The 23,095-nt window shown below is 41.1% G+C and overlaps 1 protein-coding gene across 1 annotated transcript; it reads right to left on the bottom strand.

Annotated features, from left to right (window-relative positions):
- Window positions 1-295: 295 nt before the first annotated feature.
- On the bottom strand, window positions 296-7,078 carry LOC142295062 (multiple coagulation factor deficiency protein 2 homolog). Its single transcript, XM_075338133.1, has 4 exons — window positions 6,936-7,078; window positions 6,169-6,255; window positions 2,346-2,470; window positions 296-483 (listed from the first exon to the last, which is right to left on the bottom strand). The coding sequence occupies exons 1-4, from the start codon at window positions 7,076-7,078 to the stop codon at window positions 329-331; spliced, it is 510 nt and encodes a 169-aa protein (XP_075194248.1). The 3' UTR covers window positions 296-328.
- Window positions 7,079-23,095: the final 16,017 nt, after the last annotated feature.

Genomic DNA, 23,095 nt, shown 5'->3' with positions numbered 1-23,095 from the left:
TTGTTGCAAAGATGAACGTGTATCTGTATTTCCAGACTATATATTCCTGAGTGATGTGCTCCTGCTCTTAGATGTGATTGATAGGCTACTTATTAGTGTATGTAATTAGATAACAGAGATGCTTTAAACTTTAGCAGAATGTAGACAAAGAAAGAAGCATTGCATTCTTATGGACGCATCAGTAGAACATATGTTCTACCGAACTTACCGGTAGAACTTGTGTTCTACCGATGCGTCCATAAGAATAGTATGAACCACATTTCAGTGGAGAACATTTCTTCTTCACCACTCCACAAGGTAACTTCCTTGATTACTTTTATTCCTGCGGTCACTTGCTTTTCTTAGACTCGGTTTTGTCCTTTGCATTTTTATCCAGGATTGTGGTTGGACTTGCAGTGCGCTTTTGAGAATGCATGTATTCAACAAATGATAAAAATCCATCCTTATCCAGATCATCTTCCTCTAGGACCTCATCTGTCATTTCTGTCCAGAAATTGAGAAGTGGGTCACACATTGGGGAATTAGAGAGGTTAGCTTACAATAATACCATTACAAATCACCTTATATTCTCAGTAGACACTTGAGCAGAGGTTATGCTAATAACATCATATCTCCTATTTATATAATCTATTCTTAATCAAATGTGTACATGTCTTCAGCTTTAAAAGAAAAAAAAAAATTAATGCTGCCCTATTTTTATGGATTGTTTGGATGGTTGGCAGCCCAGATGACCTCACTCGCATCATCAAGCAGTAGGATTATGCCCACCCTCCGTCAGTAAGCCCGGCTGTCACTATTATTTAGAAGGGGTCTTGCGGGGTCAATCTCCATTCTACCAGTAGTTGCATTGGGGACAGTTCTCTCCTTCCCCTAGAGCAGTGTTTCTCAACTCCAGTCCTCAAGACCCACCAACAGATCATGTTTTGAGGTTTTCCTCAATCAAGTTTCTCTGATTTCCTTAATGTTGCACAGGTGATGGAATTATTCCCTGTCTAATATTGAGGAAAACCTAAAAACATGATCTGTTGGTGGGTCTTGAGGACTGGAGTTGAGAAACACTGCCCTAGAGATTTCTGGTGGAAAGACGCTTGCCCTGCTGTAGTCACAAAGTCCCCCTACCCCCTTTTCCCCCCATTATCCCACTTCTGATGTGGTAACAGCGGTACCCACACTTTTTTCCCTGACAGGTCCAGCCCTATCAATTTTCTGATGTGCTTTCATGCTGGTATAAAGTAAAATGTTGATATTTTGGAGCTTCTTGTTCCTATGCTAAAGATTGAATGAGGAGAACATAGAGATACCATTTCCAAACCACTGCTCTCCTTCCCTGGCAGGAGGGGATGTGTGGCCCATCTGCCAGATGTATGGCGGGCAGACAGCAAGTCCTGGTTGCCAAAAACAAATTTTCTAGTCACCATGGGAACCGGAAAGAAAAGCTGTTGCTCTTGGCGTTACATTAATATCAGATTTTGGACTGCTGAACACTAAGGGAGCGTAAGCAGGCAGAGGGCAAATGTTCTCCTCATTATCAGTCTGACGAGGGGTACAGTACCCGATGAGGCACTGTAATAATGAAAACAAGATGTATATTAATGCCGCTTGAAGTAAATGAAAGGTATGGTTTCAGGTAAGATACATATTCCTCTTTTCCCTGAATATGACACGCAGTCTGAACACCAGAGCTGCCATTCTTCTACAGAGCTGTAATCTACAGCGATGTGCAGTGACAAGCGCGCCTCTAAGAACGCACTGCGAGGCTTTGATCATCTTATCGGAGCTGCAACCTAGTTTCCCATCACTTTGAACTTGACTTGAACAACTTTTTGTATTTTAAAAAGGAAAAATTAACTATTCAGCAACAAGAGCAAAGAGAAGCCAACCAGTTACAGCTCTGATCTGCGGAGAACAGCGGTAGATAACGAGGTGGCCGCAGCCTACCACCAAACCTTACAATTATGGCTTTGATTTGTATTCACATGGATGTCCATGTCAGATCGCATCACTCCTCCTAGCACCCCTGGCTGACCGGCCGCATTAGGCTGCACTGTAATTATGACGCTCGCATGCATTGCCTGTTGGAGGAAGCTGGTGGCAATTTTCTTCTTTAACTGAAACATTAGTTTTATTGTAATAAGATAAGAAGATTCTTTTTGGCAAGATCAAGTCAGTCAGCGTAAGTTAAGATTTCTATATTCAATGGAACATAATGTGATTGTACAGTACGCTAAACTTTTAAGAATTCATTAAGAAGCTTCTAAGACTGTCAGACATTTTTTGCATATAAACATATTTACAGAGAAAGTGTACAAATGCAAGTCATCAAGCAAAACTCACCCACCACCTACCTATGTAATGCTTCATCTTTTCCTCCTTTGTAAAAACATTTCCAATATGTTCGTCAAGTGATTCCTGTAATGCTGCCATTATTTCCAGCCCATCTAGGAGCTTATTATGATCAAAGTCATGCATTCTGCAATGTACAGGGGCACAATGTTAGGATCTCTACACTCCACTAGACTTTGGGCCATACCATTGAGCTACTTTTTCTTATACTGTACTATACAGGTGATTGCTCAAATAAATAATTTAGTAATATTGAGGTTTGTAGAGTCCTAAAGTCAATAGAAGGTAAACGTACATGTAAGGTAATGGCCTGGACAGTGTAAAGCTTTGTGCTCTGTGTAAACTGCAGAACAGTTCTACTATATAAGGGCGCGCTCACACATCCGGCTTTTCGCCGGTTTGATGGATCCGGCGCACTGCAGTACAGTGTATACAGTACAGTGACCTGGAAGTTGCGGCGCTGCCGCTGTACTGTATCACTGTACTGGTGTGCACCGCATCCATCAAACCGACGAAAAGCCGGATGTGTGAGCGCGCCCTAACAGTTATGGCTTAACCCCTTTAAAGGGAACCTGTAACCGGATGTTTATAATATTCACCTAACATTCAGTGCGGAGCAGACTGGTCGGATGGGCGTCTCCATTCTCCAGGTCCCGTGCCTCCTCTTTCGGGCATCTTTGTCCTCCTTCTGAAGCTAGTGTGGATGACGCATTCTATGCCATCTACACTAGCCGACAGTGAGGTCCTGCGCAGGCGCACTTTGATATTCCCTGCTCAGGGCAGATTAAAGTGCGCCCGCGCAGGACCTAAATGTCAAAGAAAGAGGAGGTGCGGGACCGTAGAATGGAGACGCCCATCCGACCAGTCTGCTCTGCACCGACCGTATTATGAACATCTGGTGACAGGTTCCCTTTTAAGGACAAGGTGATTTTTCATTTTTACACTGTTTTTTCCTCCCCTCATACCAAGAGCCTTAACTTTTTTTTAATTTTTCCTTTGATATAGGCATATGAGCGCTTTTTGCTAGATGAGTTTTAGTTTTTAATGACACCATTCATTTTATCATATCATGTAATGGGAAGTTGGAAAACAATTCCAAGTGTGGAGAAATAGCAAAAAAAAAAAGTGAAATTCTCAGTGTTTTTTTTTTTTATTTAGTGTTGCCATAAAACTGACCTGGTTAATCTGTATGAATACGTAGATACCAAACATACCGTATATAGTTTGTATGAATTTTTTTTTCATCATTTAACATTTTAGAGAAAAGAAATCTTGCTTGTCACTACTTTCCAAGAGCCGTGATGTTTTCAATTTTTGGGCTCTGGGACTCTGACAGCTTATTTTTTGTGCCCCTGAATTGATGTTTTTATTGAAATTATTCTCTGCTATATATGGTGTTTTGAGATCCTGCTATTTACCGGTAATTTTTCATTTTTTTTTTGTCCCAAAAATTAATTTTGGCATTTTGATTTTTTTTTCTCGCTATGCTGTTTACCGATCGGATTAATTTTTTATATTTTGATAAATCGGGCTTTTTATGAACAGAGCGATAACAAATGTGTATCTTTTATTTATCTGTTTTTAATGTGGTTAAAGGGGGGGTGATTTGAACTTTTTATAGATTTTTCCCATATTTTTGAAAAAAATTTTTTTTCTACTTTGTACTGTACAGTATTTAATAGTCCCCTATAAATAGTCAGAATATCATGTTCTGCTAGCGCATTAAACGTCACTGTCAGAAATTGACAGAGGCATTTAGCAGGTTAACCGCCACTAGCACAACACTGCTCCACCCAAATGATTCAGCCTTCATCTGCGGGGAAAGCTGCAGGTTCGGCGTGCAAGTCCGCATCAAAGGCAGGGAAACCACTCATGACATACATAGCTCGTTAAGGGGTTAAAGGGAACCTGTCATGTAAAAAAGACGCTATTAACTTGCACCTATGGGGTAAATCTGCAGGTTAAAGGTAATCTGTCATCAGGGTTTTGCTCCCCCATCTGAGAGCAGCATAACGTAGACACAGAGACCCTAAGTCCAGCAATGTGTCACTTGCTGAGCTGTTTGCTGTCATTTGATAAAATCGCTGTTTTCTCTGTTGCCGGTCTGGCAGTTATTTGACTGTAGAGCAGAGTTATACAGAGCTCATGCATCTGCTGGACTACCTGGCAACACACCAAGTAGTCCTTTAAAGATAATCTCCTGCTGATTAAACAGTGCTTTTATAAAAGCTACACTACACATCCCAGGAAGTACGGAGCGATAACTGAAGCTGCTGCGGCCACGTCACTGACTGAAAGCCGGAGGCAACCAGGAGCAATAAAGTTAATTTCCTTAAAATAGCTGGGCTTTCAGTTTGGCAGCTTTAGGCTGGACTCACACTAGCATATAGCATCCGATGCAAGAGCAACGGATGTGATATGCTAATAACCCTCGGCTCAGGCTCTTATGCGCATGTGAGCCGAGTATCATGCGACTTTGACCCGATTTTCCTGTGACCGGAATCGTGTGAAATAACACATCCGTTGTGTCAGTTGTCATCTAAAAAAAGGACTGATCCGTCGTTGCGACGCAACGACGGACCTAACGGATTTAAAACAACGCAAGTGTGAAAACAGCCTAAGAATGTTTATAACTTAAAGATAAATCATTATTGCCTTGCAGATATGGGGTTAATTATTTTTGTTTGATAGTACATAAGTTTTCTTTAAAAAAGACCTGCCAGCTCTCCTGGTACATGTCTATTTTATGAAATACTTGTGTTCCCCTTTAAATAACAAAATTAGAAGAATCTTTTCTTAGAGGAATCGCACAGTGCAGAATTCTGTTTAAACCTACGGAAAATGTAATCAGAGGAATAGTAACATCTATGTGTCAAAGGAGTGAGGTCCCAATAGGTTGTTACTGTCAATTTATATGGGGAAGAGACGGACAGCAGAATGCAAAGTTCTAATAAAACAAGACTGAACTGTGATGAGATATTCAAATACCTACTAAAACAGACCTGTAAGGATAGTGACCAGACACACCGTGCTTAGCATTGATGTTTCTGACAGTTTTTATAATCTGTGGCTATGCAAACCGATTGTTGCAGAAGCTGTCCTGGTGACTGAGCTTTAGATCATCTTGGAGGTGAAGAAGGTGAATATGAAGGTCCTGGACTGATGTGGTTACACGTGGTTGTGACACTGGTTGGATGTACTGCCAAATTCTCTGAAACACCTTTGAGGACGGCTTGTGATAGAGAAATGAACATTCAATTCATGGGCAACAGCTCTGGTGGACATTTCTGCAGTTGCATGCTCCCTCAAAACATGTGCCAGCTGTAGCATTGAACTGTGTGATAAAACTGCCCATTTTCTGGCCTTTTATTGTAGCCAACCTAAGGCACACCTGTGCTATAATCATGCTGTATATATCAACATCTTGATACACCATACCTGTGAGCTGGATGGATGATCTCAGTAAAGCAGAAGTACTCACTAATGGAAATTTAGACAAATTTGTGAACAACATTTGAGAGAAAAAGGCTTTTTATGTAAATAGAAAAAGTCTTCGATCTTTGAGTGCAGCTCATGAAAAATGGGAACAAAAACAAAAAAGTGTTGTTTATATTTTTGTCCGGTGTATACACATACATGCAATTGTGATTCTCCGGGGAGTGGGAAATGTAATGAAGTAAATGGAAAACTTGCTTGTTTTTACCAGCGCTATCCAATTATACCCATTTAGAAAGATGGGAATAATCCTGTAAGAGTTTAGCAGATTGCAGAGAATACTGCCCAACACAAAATTAATCTTCCTGTAGGGCTTTGCATCACACTTACGTGAAGTAATAGAACTCAAGCTCATCTTCCGAAGCTTTGTCAAGGTCAATTTCTCCCAGTTCATGCTTCAGTTCTTCTTCAAGATGACTAAACAGCGACATGGAAACAAATGACAGAAGGAGCAAATGACCAGTATGACCTATCCAATATTGGTTTGTAGAATATGCATATCCAGAGAGAAACGAATGTGTTTTCTCTACTGCTGGTGTGGGAAAACTGACAGAGGGTTACACACATTATTTACCTATGTCTAATCTAAGGGCTATATCGTATGGGCAACATACCATTTGCATGGCTAAGCTGTAGCATATATCACCGTCTTCTATTGGACTTATACTTTGTGTTTTTTTCTTTCTGTAAGGCTGCCTGCCCACGATCAGGGGTCACAGCATTTTGGACACATGTTTCAGCTGCATTCAAAACGCTGCATTACATAGTACAAGCACAGTGGATGGGATTTCTAGAAATCTCTTGGTCCCTGTGCTTGTTTTTCCCGCAGCAAAAACTGACTTGTGGTGCAGCTTCCGAGCCGGAGCATGTCGATTCTTTGCTGTTGGGAGAACACAGCGAGAGACCACAACTGCCCGAGCAACTTCGGTGTTGTGTGGAGGAGACTAGCGACGCAGCAGGTCCTGATCATGTGCACATACCCTTAGAGGGTTTTTATAGGAAGATTACGCAGTATGCTCAGAACCTTACTATAAAGGCTACTTCACGAGGCATGGAAGAGATAGACAGAGAAACTTGTAGGACATGGAATAACTTACTGATGGTCGGTGATGATGGTCTTGTTGTGAAACGCATCTTTAGGAAACTGTCCCCTCACTGAGGTGTCTGGATGTCCATTTACAAGACTCCAAAGTACAAAAATAAGCCCAAAATACAGCATGCTTCTTGCTGCTCTCTCCATCATGAACATATGTCTGCACCTGAATGCTGAGTTGTCCTTATCAACACCTGATGAGATTCCCACAGAACCTGACATTAAGGGGCAGGGAGTGTTCATGTGGATATTAACCTTAGAGAAAGAGGTATTTTGTCTGCAGTCTCGCTTTTTGTCAAAGGAATTGGTCTAATTCTTTAAGCGATAATATTTCTGCTATTAGTAATTTTGGCACATTTTCAGGCCTCAAGTGATTGGAGACTTATTAGAGAAGTCGAAATTACTTACCTATACTGAAAGGTAAGATGGGTAGGAAAAATAAGAAGGAAAACAAAAAGGTTAAATCTTTATTTGTAGATAATTAGTTCTAGGGTAAGGAAAAGGGAAGGCATAGGGAAAGAAGGGTAGGAAAAGGAGTCAATATTTATAAACAAGAAACAATATCAATGTATAAGTTCAATAGACTCAAATTTAACAATTATTTTAGGTATACATACACCTCCTCGAGTTAATGTATCAACCCCTTGAAAGGTATGTAAGCGGGCAAAGGAAATTAAAAAGATCCAGTGTATCATGCCAAAGAAGTTACACTTATTCCAAAAAGTCCAGTTTCTCTCATTTTAATATGGTTCCATTTTTAAGCGCATAGTTATGCTCATACAGCTCTGGCAAAAATTAAGAGACCACTGCAAAATTGTTAGTTTTCCTGATTTCTCTCTTTATAGGTATATTTTTGAGTAAAATGTAAATTGTTCTTTTATTCTATAAACTACTGAAAAGGGCTACGACTTTCCAAGCAATACATTTTGTATTTATTTTCTGAAAATGAGAAATGGTCAAAATAACAAAACAATGCATTGCTTTCAGACCTGAAATAATGCAAAGAAAATAAATTCATAATCATTTAGAAACAACAATACTAATGTTTAACCTCAGGAAAAGTTCAGAAATCAATATTTTGTGCAATAACCATGATTTTTAATCCCAGCTTTCATAAGTCTTGGCTGCTTCCCACCAGTCTTTCACACTGCTTTTGGGCGACCTTATGCCACTCCAGGTGCAAACATTTCAGCAGTTCTTTGTTCGATGGCTTGTGACTATCCATCTTCCTCTTGATTACATTCCAGAGGTTTTCAAAGGAGTTAAGGTCTGGATATTGGGCTTGCCATGACTGGGTTTTGATGTGGTGATCCTTCATCCACACATTGATTGACCTAGTTGTGGGGCATGGCGCATTGTCCTACTGGAAAAACTAGTCCTCAGAGTTGGGGAACATTGCTTGAGGAGAAGAAGCAACTTTTTCCAGAATAACTTTGTATGCGGCTTGATTCATAAGTGCTTTGAGAACTTTAATTTGCCCAATTTCTAGAGTAAGGTAATCTTCTCTGATGAGTCTAGTTTTCAGATTTGCCCAACACCTGGACGTCTAATGGTTAGATGGAGACCTGGCGAGGCTTACAAGCCACAGTATCTTGCACCAACTGTGAAATTTGGTGGAGGATCGGTGATTACCTGGGGATGCTTCAGCAAGGCTGGAATTGGGCAGATTAAACTTTGCGAAGGACGTATGAATCAAGCCACATACAAAAAGATCCTGAAATTTGGGAATCTGAGCTCAGCCTGGCTAAACACTCCAGGTCATACACAGATATCACTTACCCTTTCCAGGATATTTAATCTAAACTAATTTTGTTGCTGTCCAATGCCTATGGCTGTTCTTTTCCCTACTATTACACTTTTTATCACGGTCTAAATTTATTAACATTGTCTGTTGTGACAGTAAATGCTAAGGACACCAATTCCACATCAGGGGAATTATTATGCTTGTTTGTATAACTCATCACATTCTGCATTGGAGCTCAACCTAAATTTTGTAATTCTTTGGAGAGTGGAAAGAAACTGAAGAACCTGGAGGAAACCCACGCACACGCTGGGAGAACATAGAAACGCCTTACAGATGTGGTCCTTGAACCAAACACCAGCAGTGCAAAGCATCAGTGCTAACAACTTCCAAGGTGAATGTACTTACCTTGTGCTTGGAAACTTGATGGGCTATGTACTGATAAACAGATGATTACAGGACAGTGGGAAGAGGCTTTAGTATGGAGTATCTTATGTTATAGTATAAATTATATACAATTTTAATTAAAACATCTGGAAAGGAAGGAAAAAATAAATTGCAAAGAATTGGTTTGAGAATTTTTAACACTAAATTTTAGCTATCATAAGAATATCAGTAATTCTTCTGTAGTCCATGAAACAGCGGTTGTAACCTATACAATTCTGTAGTTTATCTTTTGCGGTAGTGGAATGAATGCAATGTGCCACACTAGATAATAAAGAAATCTATCTACTCCCAGTAAGATTCTTGATGGATGTTCAAATTGTCAAATATTTAGGGATTTTAGATTGATTTTATATAAGATGTACCCATAAGGCTCCGTTCACAGGCTCAGTAGTTAATTCTGTCTTTTGGATCATAAAAATGAAAATCAAGAAAGTACAGTATCCATTCACTTGAATGAGAACAGACATGTCATGAAATCTTTTCCATTTGCTTCATTTCCAGCTTCCGGTCTGGATGACAGAAATGCAGTAATGCACAACTTATTTGTTTTTAGACAAATCATAAAAGGAAGATTTTCATTTCGCATCAATGTTTGCAATGGATCCAGTTTTTTTTTTTATTTATTTAAATACTGGACAACAAATGGACATGTGAACACAGCCAAAAGAGCTGAAAACCACCTGGAAGGCACAGATCTAAAAATAAATAAAGCTTGAACACATGTACATATTTTTTTTTCTGTATTTATTTTGGTTTTGCTTCATGAAACAAAAAATAAAACTCGCCCAAAAAATACACAGAAGTAAAATAAAAGCATTAGCAATGCATTATTATGGTTACAAAATGGAAACAAGTGATAAATTAAAAATCAGGCAGCAGCATACAAAATCCATGTTCTGTACACAGTGCAGAGTATAACACTGAAGAACGCTGCCGGTGATCAGTATGGGCATCATCTGCACAGCACTGAATAGGAGCTTACAAGCACAGATAATCAGAGCGATGTTACAGATACTGAATCCGGCCCGACTTGGCCTTTTACACAGACAAACATTGTTAGGTTTGGACCAAATTTTCCCGATCGGTTATGATCGTGTTAAATTAAACCATTTTTTATTCTTTATAATAGAATTGTCTGGTATGAGGGCTTTTTTTTGCATAATAATTTGTAGTTTTATTGGTATCATATGTACAACTTTTTGTTCACGGTTTCTGTAAGGGAATTCTGTCTTTTTCTGGTATCAGATATTGAATAACTGATGTTACAAACGCATCGGTGGTAAATATGTCAAATGCCTCGTGCCGCTGTCATTACTGACAGTGGCATATCAGGGGTTAAGCTGCCATTATCGTCAAGAATGCCAATCTGAGCTATTACAGGAGGAGTCTGGCTGTGTATAACAGTCAGGCTCCTGCAGCTGATCGCAATGGCACAGAGAAGCTATGCTTTGTATTTTATGAGGGATTCGGTATATACGTCATGCTGATCACAAAGGGAAGTCCTGATGACAGATTTAAAAGTCTAAAGGGGTTAAGGATACATTATATAGTTATTGGACAACCCCTATAAACTAAGCAGTGCCAGTGGGACATGCTATTCTGTCTGGGAAAGTATAAACATTTTAATGTATCCAGGTCAATATTTCCGACTGACGCAATGATCAGTAATATGATGTTTCAGACACTTCAATTGATCAAAATTTTCTAAAATGGTGAAACATCCCACCAAACAAAATGTATAATCTGTAGGATAAGATTAAACACCTAAAATATGTTCTTCCTGGTTTCTAAGAGGTTTTACCTAGACCATTGTTTGAGAAGCCCGATTCAGAAATTCTCACTGAGTCCTCGTCTCCCGCTCTGCCCCGATGCCCTGTACTGGACTTTACACTGTGCATGTTTTGTCTTGAATGTTCCATTAACAAAATTAACAAGAGCTTTTCCTAAAGCTTTTAATATAATCTGTCAGCAGGTTTTTGCTATGTAATCTGAGAGCAACATAATGTAGAAGCAGAAATCCTGATTCTAGCAATAGGTCACTTAGCTACTTACTGTAGTTTCGATATCAGGTTTTATCAGCAGGAGATTATCACTAGAGGACTAACTGCCTCCTGCCATGCAGTCTGCCTGCTTTGTGTAACGCTTTCCCACTACTGCGCATAGGCAGAAAGCTGCTAATACGAGGGGCGAACCAAAGTAATGATAATCAGTTATTTCTATTGCACACAGAAATTAAACTAAAATGTTTTCTTCTCTCTTAGGTACCCACTAGTGCAGGGAAAAGGGGAAAAAAAAAAAATCACTTAAATAGGCCACGATTCCCGGGAGCTACATTCATTTGAATATGAACTGCCGAGGAGTGAACATCAAAATGGAAAAAAATCAGCTCATAGCTGTCATCAAATACCTCTGCTGGAAAAAAATTACTACCAAAGACATACACAGCGACTTGGTGGAAACATTGGGGGACTCTTCTCCTCCATATTCCACAGTTGCACGCTGGACCAAGGAATTTAAGCTGGGCAGAACATCGTGAAGGACGCCCATCCACGTCCCTCAATGAAGAAAACGTGAAAATGGTTGAAGACGTTGTATTGGCAGATTGAAGAGTGACTATCAGGCATGTAGCTGAGGTCACAGGGATATCATATGGCTGTATTCAAAGAATCCTTGCAAACGAATTGCATATGAGAAAGGTCTCCGCGCGTTGGGTGCCAAAAATGTTAACCGACAAGCAAAAGAAGAAACGAGTTGACGTTTCAATAGCAAATCTCGAAAAGTTCCAAGCAGACAAGGAGAATTTTTTGTAACGTTTTTTGACCATGGACGAGACCTGGATCCACCACTTTGATCCCGACACTAAACAACAATCGATGACATGGAAACGAGCCGACGAACCGACGCCGAAGAAATTCAAAGTGTCAAGCTCAGCAGTGAAAGTTATGGCGTCCATTTTTTGGGACGCTGAAGGAATTATTATGGTGGACTATTTGGAGAAGGGAGCCACTATTACGGGCTCCTACTACGCAGAATAAATAAGATTGCGGGAGGCTATCAAGGAGAAAAGGCACGGCAAACTGCGGGCTGGAGTGCTGTTTCACCAAGATAACGCGCCGGCTCACAAAGCTGCAGTTGCCATGGCAACCATTCAAGAAGCAGGCTTTAACTGGTGGAACACCCCCCCTATTCGCCAGATCTAGCCCCCAGTGACTTCTTTCTCTTTCCTCACCTCAAGGAACACCTCCGGGGCAAGAAATTTGACGACAATAGCGACGTGATAACCGCTGTTGGGGATTTTTTTGAGGGTCAAGATCAATAATTTTTTTCAAAGGGAATTCTAAGTTTAGAAAAGAGATGGACTAAATGTATAGACTTGTTAGGAGACACTGTAGAATTTTTTTTTTTTTTTTTTTAATATATTCATTGTGTTTATTATTGATTATCATTACTTTTGGATCACACCTCGTATGTAGTATGGTCGGATTATACAGAGTTCAGTTTTTAGAGAACGGCTAGATCTGCAGCAGAAAATAGCAGTGATTATCAAAATTACAGTAAGCAGACCAGTAAGTGTCACATTGGTGGAACCAGGGACACCATATCTACATTACATCTCAGGTTATACAGTAAAAACCTGGAGACAGATTGCCTTCAACCCTCATCCTAATGATGTATCTGTGTCCTGGCTTCCCCCAATGATGTGACAGCAATGACCAATCAATGACCAATCAATGACTGCAGCAGTCACATCTGACGAAACCTCATTTTGGAAGGACAGGGTAGAGGCCAGCTGGTAACTCAGTAACCGGTGAGTTCGGGGCACATTATTACTTTATAACAGCTGTGTGCAAACTTTTCTGTTCCAATGGTCACATTGTCATGTTCAATATTTCCCAAGGGCATTACCATCTGAGCCAGCATATCAAAATCACCGTACATGCCAGAAACATCCGATAAAACACAGGGCAGAAAGTGTATTTAGTCAAGATCCTATATCCAGCACCATACATCAATAACCCGGAATGTAAATTCTTCGGGTGAGTGGGATACAACATGGCAACTGATATAACCAGAATTAGAAATGGTTATAAGAGGAAATCATATAAGTCATGCTAAGCTTAAATGATTGAAGTATACCAGTATTCATTATTAAATACTAAAAAAGATCACTGAAGTGAGCACCAATATGTATATACAGTATATACTGAGTGCAAGCCAAAAAAATACATAATCAATCAATAAAGATGAAGGCTGCACACTATTTTGATAATAGTATAATGCTATAAGCATGCTGAAAAATGCAATTTGCTAACTAGAAAGTGAAACCGTGAATAATGATATGCATACCTGCCAAGAATATTTGGAAAAAAAGATATTTAGCAATTGCATTGATCAATGTAACTGAGCCCCAATACCTCGCCAAGGTATAGCTCTATATTGGGGTCCCTAAGCTCTGTGACCCTAACTCTGTTTCATCTCAAATGCAATTAAAAACTGTTTGTGGAGAGGGTCTAACCAAGGACTTATATAGGAGATGGAAAAAACATGGTTGAAAGGGGCGGAGCTGTGTTCACATTCAGAGAAAAAAAAACCCTACAGAATACTAAAAATACTTTTTTTGTTCTGAATGTGAACACAACTCCGCCCCTTTCAGCCATCTTTTTTTCCATCTGGTATATAAGCAAGTCCTTGGTTACCCCTCTCCACACACAGCAGTTTTTACTTGCAATGAGATGACACAGAGGTGGGTCATAGAGCTAGGGACCCCAATATAGAGATATACCTTGGCGAGGTATTGGGGCTCGGTTACATTGATCAATGCGATTGCTAAATATCTTTTTTCTAAATAATCTTGGCAGGTATGCATATTATTTATGTTTTCACTTTCTAGTTAGAAAATTGCATTTTTCAGCATGCTTATAGCATTATACTATCAAAATAGCTGATGTGCAACCTTCATCTTTATTGAGTATTCATTATTGCACAGTAAAAGCCAACACACAGGGTATGTAGGGTGGGCTGCCAACACCGACCCCCACTGAAGTCTGCAGAATTACTCCCTATGTAAACATGCAATCACATACAGGATTACTATTCCCTTTATAAAACAATGTATTGCTGTATCTAATATCCCCACTGCCCCTGCTTATTGGTAGTTTGTTGTATGTGTAATGGCTATAATTGCTGAACAATCAGCCTGGGTAAGGGGCACGGCAGGTAATGGCCCGCAGTCACGGCTTTATCGTAAATCTAGTCATTTAACATGTGGCTTCCTCACCAATACTCAAGTTATATATTATTTCCAAATCCAATAGCAAAACGATTTAAAGCAATAATAAAATGACCCTGCTACATCCCAGACAGGTGACCACCGTCTGTACATATAACAGACACTATGGGTCTGAGAGGGTGAGAGGTGGGAGAAAGCGGGCATCAAATCGGGGAGGGGGGCAACGGCTGATGGGGAGAGCGGTGGCGGATAAAGTGGGTTAGCGGCTGATGGGGAGAGCGGTGACGGATGAAGGGGGGCAGCCGCTGATGGGGAGAGCGGTGGTGGAGGGGGGCAGCAGATGGAGGAGGGCGGTGGTAGATTGGAGGCAGTAGCAGCGGTGGTTCAGGGGCGGTAACTACTACGGCGGCTGAAAGAGGGCAGCGGTGGATCGGGGGCACTTACCAAATGGCACTTGCAGGGATCACTCTCAGCTTTCACGGATGGAGTGAAGCTGAGGGGAGAGGTCACCGGCCCCAGATCCAAGGTGATTGGAGAGATCGGTCACAAGGCCGACCTCTCCAATCAGAGCTGGGGGCGGGTGAAACAAAGTTCACCCAGCTCCGGCCAATGATCAGTGCTATAGCTGCACTGATCATGGCTGGATTTCAATGTTTCAGCCATTTTCAATGGCTTAAACATCACAGTGGCTGTGATTGGCTGAGCGGCGATTATCAGACAATCACAGCCTCCGTAGGTCCGGGGGGGGAGACACAACCTTTCCTGAGGTCAGGCAGAGGTCCCCTCCTCCCTGAATCTAAGGATTTTGCACACAGATCGCAGGCTCCGGGGCCGTGATTTCACCATGACGTACTGGGTACACATTCTCCTGTGGCTCTTTGATTTACTGGTAAGATGCTTTGCTTTATTTATATACCTGATTGTTCTTCTCTGTTTTACAGACCTGCTATCTGTGGCTGATCTCTGCCTTTATCATGCACCTACTACAATGATGCTTGTTATAAACTATCTATTCAATTTTAAGTGATAGATATTCCCATAGGATTATCTAATTAATAATGTTTTTTGATGTTATGTGTATTGCTCTCCTGATACACTGGTCCTTCCTGTAGTTACGATTTAAATCTATATTTATGCGTCATATTCTGTGTAAATCTGGATATTGTTTGTTATTATGCACATTATAGCACATTCTCTTTGTATTTTCTGTTTAGTGTGAAATTTAATCGGATGAAGGTCAAAGTGTGACCGAAACGTCATTTATATTTTTCACACAAAAGAATTACTGAATAAAGTGTTTCTTCTTTTTGCACAATCCATTGTGAGTGCCGGATTCTTTTTCTGATATATAAGGGTTTGGACCCTATCCTGGCACCTCCTTGTCTAACAGAGTGCCATACTTCTTTTTTGAGTACTGGGTACGTCGTCGGGGGTCGTTAAGTACCAGGGCACCATGACGTACCCAGTACGTCATGGGTCATTAAGGGGTTAAATATTAGTTGTATCATAATAACCATAATGAAATTGTTGTACAATGTTTTTCTCCACTTTCTTAAGATAATCATCTTTTTTATTTTTTCCTCATAGGTGTCCCGGTCGTCACCGCAACAGCTCCTATGACACAAATGACATGTCTCAGTCATCCAGCTGAGTTACCCCAAAATAAAGTTACTGTAACAGGTATGGTTTTAATTATTATTAAATTGCTTTTTTAATAGTTATTATTGTTACATTTTATTATTTATTAAAATATCAGCTCGGAGCACCAGCAGTAACTAACAGATCGGGTAGGAAGTATTATTGTATTGCATAAAGTGGGGACAGAAGTCAGAAAAAAAGAAATGCAGGCGCTCGGCCTGTAGCAGGGGTGAGTATAGTAAGAGTCCGATTAGACAGACTGACCGGCGGCACTAACCAGCTTCCGATCAGTAGCCCTTCACTGATCAATGAGTAGCCGTTTACATAGGCAGACAGCAATAACGAATGAGCACTGAGTGATCAGTCATCCATCGCTCAGTACACAGAGGCTGGTATGGTTCTCGGCAGCACGGGAAAACGCACTGCCACAAATGATCATCTTTTCTGCTGCACACTGCTGACACTTGCAGGGATCACTCTCAGCTTTCACGGATGGAGTGAAGCTGAGGGGAGAGGTCACCGGCCCCAGATCCAAGGTGATTGGAGAGATCGGTCACAAGGCCGACCTCTCCAATCAGAGCTGGGGGCGGGTGAAACAAAGTTCACCCAGCTCCGGCCAATGATCAGTGCTATAGCTGCACTGATCATGGCTGGATTTCAATGTTTCAGCCATTTTCAATGGCTTAAACATCACAGTGGCTGTGATTGGCTGAGCGGCGATTATCAGACGATCACAGCCTCCGTAGGTCCGGGGGGGGAGACACCACCTTTCCTGAGGTCAGGCAGAGGTCCCCTCCTCCCCGAATCTAAGGATTTTGCACACCGATCGCAGGCTCCGGGGCCGTGATTTCACCATGACGTACTGGGTACACATTCTCCTGTGGCTCTTTGATTTACTGGTAAGATGCTTTGCTTTATTTATATACCTGATTGTTCTTCTCTGTTTTACAGACCTGCTATCTGTGGCTGATCTCTGCCTTTATCATGCACCTACTACAATGATGCTTGTTATAAACTATCTATTCAATTTTAAGTGATAGATATTCCCATAGGATTATCTAATTAATAATGTTTTTTGATGTTATGTGTATTGCTCTCCTGATACACTGGTCCTTCCTGTAGTTACGATTTAAATCTATATTTATGCGTCATATTCTGTGTAAATCTGGATATTGTTTGTTATTATGCACATTATAGCACATTCTCTTTGTATTTTCTGTTTAGTGTGAAATTTAATCGGATGAAGGTCAAAGTGTGACCGAAACGTCATTTATATTTTTCACACAAAAGAATTACTGAATAAAGTGTTTCTTCTTTTTGCACAATCCATTGTGAGTGCCGGATTCTTTTTCTGATATATAAGGGTTTGGACCCTATCCTGGCACCTCCTTGTCTAACAGAGTGCCATACTTCTTTTTTGAGTACTGGGTACGTCGTCGGGGGTCGTTAAGTACCAGGGCACCATGACGTACCCAGTACGTCATGGGTCATTAAGGGGTTAAATATTAGTTGTATCATAATAACCATAATGAAATTGTTGTACAATGTTTTTCTCCACTTTCTTAAGATAATCATCTTTTTTATTTTTTCCTCATAGGTGTCCCGGTCGTCACCGCAACAGCTCCTATGACACAAATGACATGTCTCAGTCATCCAGCTGAGTTACCCCAAAATAAAGTGACTGTAACAGGTATGGTTTTAATTATTATTAAATTGCTTTTTTAATAGTTATTATTGTTACATTTTATTATTTATTAAAATATCAGCTCGGAGCACCAGCAGTAACTAACAGATCGGGTAGGAAGTATTATTGTATTGCATAAAGTGGGGACAGAAGTCAGAAAAAAAGAAATGCAGGCGCTCGGCCTGTAGCAGGGGTGAGTATAGTAAGAGTCCGATTAGACAGACTGACCGGCGGCACTAACCAGCTTCCGATCAGTAGCCCTTCACTGATCAATGAGTAGCCGTTTACATAGGCAGACAGCAATAACGAATGAGCACTGAGTGATCAGTCATCCATCGCTCAGTACACAGAGGCTGGTATGGTTCTCGGCAGCACGGGAAAACGCACTGCCACAAATGATCATCTTTTCTGCTGCACACTGCTGACACTTGCAGGGATCACTCTCAGCTTTCACGGATGGAGTGAAGCTGAGGGGAGAGGTCACCGGCCCCAGATCCAAGGTGATTGGAGAGATCGGTCACAAGGCCGACCTCTCCAATCAGAGCTGGGGGCGGGTGAAACAAAGTTCACCCAGCTCCGGCCAATGATCAGTGCTATAGCTGCACTGATCATGGCTGGATTTCAATGTTTCAGCCATTTTCAATGGCTTAAACATCACAGTGGCTGTGATTGGCTGAGCGGCGATTATCAGACGATCACAGCCTCCGTAGGTCCGGGGGGGAGACACAACCTTTCCTGAGGTCAGGCAGAGGTCCCCTCCTCCCCGAATCTAAGGATTTTGCACACCGATCGCAGGCTCCGGGGCCGTGATTTCACCATGACGTACTGGGTACACATTCTCCTGTGGCTCTTTGATTTACTGGTAAGATGCTTTGCTTTATTTATATACCTGATTGTTCTTCTCTGTTTTACAGACCTGCTATCTGTGGCTGATCTCTGCCTTTATCATGCACCTACTACAATGATGCTTGTTATAAACTATCTATTCAATTTTAAGTGATAGATATTCCCATAGGATTATCTAATTAATAATGTTTTTTGATGTTATGTGTATTGCTCTCCTGATACACTGGTCCTTCCTGTAGTTACGATTTAAATCTATATTTATGCGTCATATTCTGTGTAAATCTGGATATTGTTTGTTATTATGCACATTATAGCACATTCTCTTTGTATTTTCTGTTTAGTGTGAAATTTAATCGGATGAAGGTCAAAGTGTGACCGAAACGTCATTTATATTTTTCACACAAAAGAATTACTGAATAAAGTGTTTCTTCTTTTTGCACAATCCATTGTGAGTGCCGGATTCTTTTTCTGATATATAAGGGTTTGGACCCTATCCTGGCACCTCCTTGTCTAACAGAGTGCCATACTTCTTTTTTGAGTACTGGGTACGTCATCGGGGGTCGTTAAGTACCAGGGCACCATGACGTACCCAGTACGTCATGGGTCATTAAGGGGTTAAATATTAGTTGTATCATAATAACCATAATGAAATTGTTGTACAATGTTTTTCTCCACTTTCTTAAGATAATCATCTTTTTTATTTTTTCCTCATAGGTGTCCCGGTCGTCACCGCAACAGCTCCTATGACACAAATGACATGTCTCAGTCATCCAGCTGAGTTACCCCAAAATAAAGTGACTGTAACAGGTATGGTTTTAATTATTATTAAATTGCTTTTTTAATAGTTATTATTGTTACATTTTATTATTTATTAAAATATCAGCTCGGAGCACCAGCAGTAACTAACAGATCGGGTAGGAAGTATTATTGTATTGCATAAAGTGGGGACAGAAGTCAGAAAAAAAGAAATGCAGGCGCTCGGCCTGTAGCAGGGGTGAGTATAGTAAGAGTCCGATTAGACAGACTGACCGGCGGCACTAACCAGCTTCCGATCAGTAGCCCTTCACTGATCAATGAGTAGCCGTTTACATAGGCAGACAGCAATAACGAATGAGCACTGAGTGATCAGTCATCCATCGCTCAGTACACAGAGGCTGGTATGGTTCTCGGCAGCACGGGAAAACGCACTGCCACAAATGATCATCTTTTCTGCTGCACACTGCTGACACTTGCAGGGATCACTCTCAGCTTTCACGGATGGAGTGAAGCTGAGGGGAGAGGTCACCGGCCCCAGATCCAAGGTGATTGGAGAGATCGGTCACAAGGCCGACCTCTCCAATCAGAGCTGGGGGCGGGTGAAACAAAGTTCACCCAGCTCCGGCCAATGATCAGTGCTATAGCTGCACTGATCATGGCTGGATTTCAATGTTTCAGCCATTTTCAATGGCTTAAACATCACAGTGGCTGTGATTGGCTGAGCGGCGATTATCAGACGATCACAGCCTCCGTAGGTCCGGGGGGGAGACACAACCTTTCCTGAGGTCAGGCAGAGGTCCCCTCCTCCCCGAATCTAAGGATTTTGCACACCGATCGCAGGCTCCGGGGCCGTGATTTCACCATGACGTACTGGGTACACATTCTCCTGTGGCTCTTTGATTTACTGGTAAGATGCTTTGCTTTATTTATATACCTGATTGTTCTTCTCTGTTTTACAGACCTGCTATCTGTGGCTGATCTCTGCCTTTATCATGCACCTACTACAATGATGCTTGTTATAAACTATCTATTCAATTTTAAGTGATAGATATTCCCATAGGATTATCTAATTAATAATGTTTTTTGATGTTATGTGTATTGCTCTCCTGATACACTGGTCCTTCCTGTAGTTACGATTTAAATCTATATTTATGCGTCATATTCTGTGTAAATCTGGATATTGTTTGTTATTATGCACATTATAGCACATTCTCTTTGTATTTTCTGTTTAGTGTGAAATTTAATCGGATGAAGGTCAAAGTGTGACCGAAACGTCATTTATATTTTTCACACAAAAGAATTACTGAATAAAGTGTTTCTTCTTTTTGCACAATCCATTGTGAGTGCCGGATTCTTTTTCTGATATATAAGGGTTTGGACCCTATCCTGGCACCTCCTTGTCTAACAGAGTGCCATACTTCTTTTTTGAGTACTGGGTACGTCGTCGGGGGTCGTTAAGTACCAGGGCACCATGACGTACCCAGTACGTCATGGGTCATTAAGGGGTTAAATATTAGTTGTATCATAATAACCATAATGAAATTGTTGTACAATGTTTTTCTCCACTTTCTTAAGATAATCATCTTTTTTATTTTTTCCTCATAGGTGTCCCGGTCGTCACCGCAACAGCTCCTATGACACAAATGACATGTCTCAGTCATCCAGCTGAGTTACCCCAAAATAAAGTTACTGTAACAGGTATGGTTTTAATTATTATTAAATTGCTTTTTTAATAGTTATTATTGTTACATTTTATTATTTATTAAAATATCAGCTCGGAGCACCAGCAGTAACTAACAGATCGGGTAGGAAGTATTATTGTATTGCATAAAGTGGGGACAGAAGTCAGAAAAAAAGAAATGCAGGCGCTCGGCCTGTAGCAGGGGTGAGTATAGTAAGAGTCCGATTAGACAGACTGACCAGAGGCACTAACCAGCTTCCGATCAGTAGCCCTTCACTGATCAATGAGTAGCCGTTTACATAGGCAGACAGCAATAACGAATGAGCACTGAGTGATCAGTCATCCATCGCTCAGTACACAGAGGCTGGTATGGTTCTCGGCAGCACGGGAAAACGCACTGCCACAAATGATCATCTTTTCTGCTGCACACTGCTGACACTTGCAGGGATCACTCTCAGCTTTCACGGATGGAGTGAAGCTGAGGGGAGAGGTCACCGGCCCCAGATCCAAGGTGATTGGAGAGATCGGTCACAAGGCCGACCTCTCCAATCAGAGCTGGGGGCGGGTGAAACAAAGTTCACCCAGCTCCGGCCAATGATCAGTGTTATAGCTGCACTGATCATGGCTGGATTTCAATGTTTCAGCCATTTTCAATGGCTTAAACATCACAGTGGCTGTGATTGGCTGAGCGGCGATTATCAGACGATCACAGCCTCCGTAGGTCCGGGGGGGGAGACACCACCTTTCCTGAGGTCAGGCAGAGGTCCCCTCCTCCCCGAATCTAAGGATTTTGCACACCGATCGCAGGCTCCGGGGCCGTGATTTCACCATGACGTACTGGGTACACATTCTCCTGTGGCTCTTTGATTTACTGGTAAGATGCTTTGCTTTATTTATATACCTGATTGTTCTTCTCTGTTTTACAGACCTGCTATCTGTGGCTGATCTCTGCCTTTATCATGCACCTACTACAATGATGCTTGTTATAAACTATCTATTCAATTTTAAGTGATAGATATTCCCATAGGATTATCTAATTAATAATGTTTTTTGATGTTATGTGTATTGCTCTCCTGATACACTGGTCCTTCCTGTAGTTACGATTTAAATCTATATTTATGCGTCATATTCTGTATAAATCTGGATATTGTTTGTTATTATGCACATTATAGCACATTCTCTTTGTATTTTCTGTTTAGTGTGAAATTTAAATCGGATGAAGGTCAAAGTGTGACCGAAAGGTCATTTATATTTTTCACACAAAAGAATTACTGAATAAAGTGTTTCTTCTTTTTGCACAATCCATTGTGAGTGCCGGATTCTTTTTCTGATATATAAGGGTTTGGACCCTATCCTGGCACCTCCTTGTCTAACAGAGTGCCATACTTCTTTTTTGAGTACTGGGTACGTCATCGGGGGTCGTTAAGTACCAGGGCACCATGACGTACCCAGTACGTCATGGGTCATTAAGGGGTTAAATATTAGTTGTATCATAATAACCATAATGAAATTGTTGTACAATGTTTTTCTCCACTTTCTTAAGATAATCATCTTTTTTATTTTTTCCTCATAGGTGTCCCGGTCGTCACCGCAACAGCTCCTATGACACAAATGACATGTCTCAGTCATCCAGCTGAGTTACCCCAAAATAAAGTGACTGTAACAGGTATGGTTTTAATTATTATTAAATTGCTTTTTTAATAGTTATTATTGTTACATTTTATTATTTATTAAAATATCAGCTCGGAGCACCAGCAGTAACTAACAGATCGGGTAGGAAGTATTATTGTATTGCATAAAGTGGGGACAGAAGTCAGAAAAAAAGAAATGCAGGCGCTCGGCCTGTAGCAGGGGTGAGTATAGTAAGAGTCCGATTAGACAGACTGACCGGCGGCACTAACCAGCTTCCGATCAGTAGCCCTTCACTGATCAATGAGTAGCCGTTTACATAGGCAGACAGCAATAACGAATGAGCACTGAGTGATCAGTCATCCATCGCTCAGTACACAGAGGCTGGTATGGTTCTCGGCAGCACGGGAAAACGCACTGCCACAAATGATCATCTTTTCTGCTGCACACTGCTGACACTTGCAGGGATCACTCTCAGCTTTCACGGATGGAGTGAAGCTGAGGGGAGAGGT

Source organism: Anomaloglossus baeobatrachus, chromosome 3 (genome assembly GCF_048569485.1).
Source record: "Anomaloglossus baeobatrachus isolate aAnoBae1 chromosome 3, aAnoBae1.hap1, whole genome shotgun sequence".
NCBI lineage: Eukaryota > Metazoa > Chordata > Amphibia > Anura > Aromobatidae > Anomaloglossus > Anomaloglossus baeobatrachus.
The sequence above is the reverse complement of the archived record's forward strand: the minus strand, read 5'-3'. Positions and strand labels throughout refer to the sequence as shown.

Bases quoted from the DNA above. Each gene is read 5' to 3' on its own strand.
- LOC142295062 (XM_075338133.1), bottom strand. From the start codon at position 7,078: ATGGAGAGAGCAGCAAGAAGCATGCTGTATTTTGGGCTTATTTTTGTA. The intron at 6,256-6,935 runs GTAAGTTATTCC...GTCGCTGTTTAG, and splicing joins ACCATCATCACCGACCATCA to TCATCTTGAAGAAGAACTGA. The intron at 484-2,345 runs GTAGGTGGTGGG...ATTTCTGGACAG, and splicing joins AAAGATGAAGCATTACATAG to AAATGACAGATGAGGTCCTA.